This window comes from Tupaia chinensis, unplaced genomic scaffold (genome assembly GCF_000334495.1).
Source record: "Tupaia chinensis unplaced genomic scaffold, TupChi_1.0 Scaffold000065_2, whole genome shotgun sequence".
NCBI lineage: Eukaryota > Metazoa > Chordata > Mammalia > Scandentia > Tupaiidae > Tupaia > Tupaia belangeri.
This window is the reverse complement of record NW_006159524.1, coordinates 9,584-12,000: the sequence shown is the minus strand read 5'-3', so window position 1 is coordinate 12,000 and position 2,417 is coordinate 9,584. Positions and strand designations below refer to the sequence as shown.

The 2,417-nt window shown below is 36.3% G+C and overlaps 1 protein-coding gene across 3 annotated transcripts in view; it reads left to right on the top strand.

Moving 5' to 3' along the window:
- Window positions 1–2,410, top strand: part of RELCH (RAB11 binding and LisH domain, coiled-coil and HEAT repeat containing) — a 143,892-nt gene extending 141,482 nt beyond the window's left edge. For all 3 annotated transcript variants that reach the window (XM_027766257.1, XM_027766252.1, XM_027766255.1), the window contains one exon: window positions 772–2,410. In XM_027766257.1, the coding sequence (XP_027622058.1) occupies window positions 772–892 (121 nt within the window). In that variant the 3' untranslated portion in view covers window positions 893–2,410. The remainder of the gene's footprint in view (window positions 1–771) is intronic.
- The last annotated feature ends 7 nt before the right edge of the window (window positions 2,411–2,417 follow it).

The window sequence follows — 2,417 nt, the reverse complement described above, 5'->3', positions numbered from 1 at the left end:
ATCTAACTTACCAGGGTTGAAGTCCAGGCCCATCCTAGAGACTTGAGAGGAAGAAAGAAAAAAAAAAAAAAAAAAAAAAAAAACTTGCCATAGGATTAGTATGAACATAGTATAAAACCTCATTGTGATTTAATTTACTCACTTGTGAAAATAGGGATAGGAGCTATCACCCAGAATTGCTGGAAGAATTTAAGTCATGCAAATAACTACTAACCATTATAGCATGCCAGTTTGTGCCTTACATTGTGCTAAGCACTTTTTTAAGGACTTATTTATCTAATTTTATTTATTATTATTATTATTGTTTTCATTTAGTATAAGGCATGTGCACTCACCAGAGAGAGAGAGACTGCCAAGTCCTGGATTTGAACCACAGTCAGCCACGTGAGAGTAAGAGACAAACAGACAGACCACCAGGTCTGGGACTTGAACCACAGCTGGCAATATGGGACATTAAACGTAATGTGTTACATTAAAAAAAAAACTCCTCTCAATAAATATTAGTATCTAACTACCATGCCACCTGCTGGCCCCATGTGCTAAGCATTTTACACTTTTGTAATCCTAATAGCTTTATGAGGTAGGTACTAGAACAATCTCCGTCTTACAGATGAGATGAAATTATTTATCCAAGGTCATGATAAACAGCCATGAATCATTCCAGTCCCAGACCACTACACATACTCCTTCCTTTAGATAAACTGCTGAAGAACTGAATTAATATTTTTGTTTTCTAATTGCTTCACATGAATTCTTAAATTTGTTCTCTAGCTCCATGTCAATTGCTGCAAGTTTAGTGAGCGAAGATACAAAGACCAAGTTTTTGAACAAAATGGGCCAGTTGACAACATCGGGCGCCATGCTGGCCAATGTGTTTCAGAGAAAGAAGTAGAAGCAGAAGGAAGCCCCCGGTAAACACTAAGATGGACCTCAAGCAGACTGGTTCCTTGTACTTGAAGTACTTGCCTTTTTTATTTCCTCGGTTTTATGTTCTTGCATTATAATTTTATCCTAACCTCCAAAGATATTTGCACTGCTTTTGATTATTGCTGTATATCGGTTGATTTTGGAGTTACAACTGTGGTGATAGAAAATTGAGTTGATAGTCTGTACCAAGTCCCTCTTCCATGTTCTTGTCTTTCAGAATAATTTTTATATATATATATATATTATATATATAGTGAAGAGGTTTTTTATTTTAATTTTTGGATGGGTTATTGGCAAATATCTGTATTATACACTAAGCTATTCCAATGGTACTTAAAATAATGTAAATTTGAAGTCATTGTTATAAAGTAATAAAAGTGGAGATTACTTAAGTATTTAAATTATGAAAGAATAATGCAGACTTTTTATTGTTTCTTAACTGACTAGAAAGAGCCACCAGCATTACTCTGTGCCTTTTGGACTTCAGTTTGTGTGTCCTGTGGGATTTGTGTGCATTCCATTCATGCAGTTTTCCTTTCGGGTGCTGTGCTGAATTTGAATGTCGAATCCTGCAGTAAATAGGTAATGATGAACCTTCCAACATTTCTGAGCTCTCGTGAATATTCTGTAAGTGCTATTGCAACCTCCCCAGCACGTCCGCGCGTTAGTGGACAGCCCTGAGGAAGACAGCACTCAGGCACGGGGAGCGGTAATGGAGGTGAAGTTTCCCGTATTGGTATATAGTAGAGTTAAACATTCAAAAATAACTGTAACTGACGAGAGCTAATAATTGTGACATTTTCCCCACGTTGCAACACAGAAGAAAATATTGCTCAAATCTGAAATTGAATACTAATGTATGTAAAACATTTAAGATGTGTTCTAATGATTTTAAATCTAGAGATTATCTTTTCACTCTGTGTGTCACAGGGAGTACGGGGAAGTTAAGGACATTTGGGGGCTGCTTTTTTCCCTCTAAACTAAAAAATTGACATTGGCTACATTGTTACTGGTTAGTTTCCACCTTGTCCCTTAAAGTCAGTGGCTATTGTTGTGTTTGATATGTATTAGTCTGAAGTCTGTGTGCAGTTCCACTGGAATTTGACATTTGTCTATACATAGTCATGCAACTGGAATAGTAAGCAGTGCTGGACATAGAAAGGGAAGGGGATGGTTGGTTTAAGGGGTTAATGTGAGGCCTTTTTGAAAAAAAAGAATATTTTGATAAAGAGAATTCTTGTTTGAGCACAGTCAATGCACATAGGTGATTCGAATATTTATTGTATAAACCAGTTTAATATACTTGGAACATGGTTGGATTATCCTCACTTCCTAGGAAAGCTAGCCTACCACACATTCAAACTTATAAAATAATTTGCCATAGGCAAAGCCATTGAAAAAGTTCATTCTGAAATTATTACATTTACCTACAGTGAAATGATCGTTGAACAGCTAGTCTTTCTGAAAACTGTTGGGCTCTAGGCATTCCT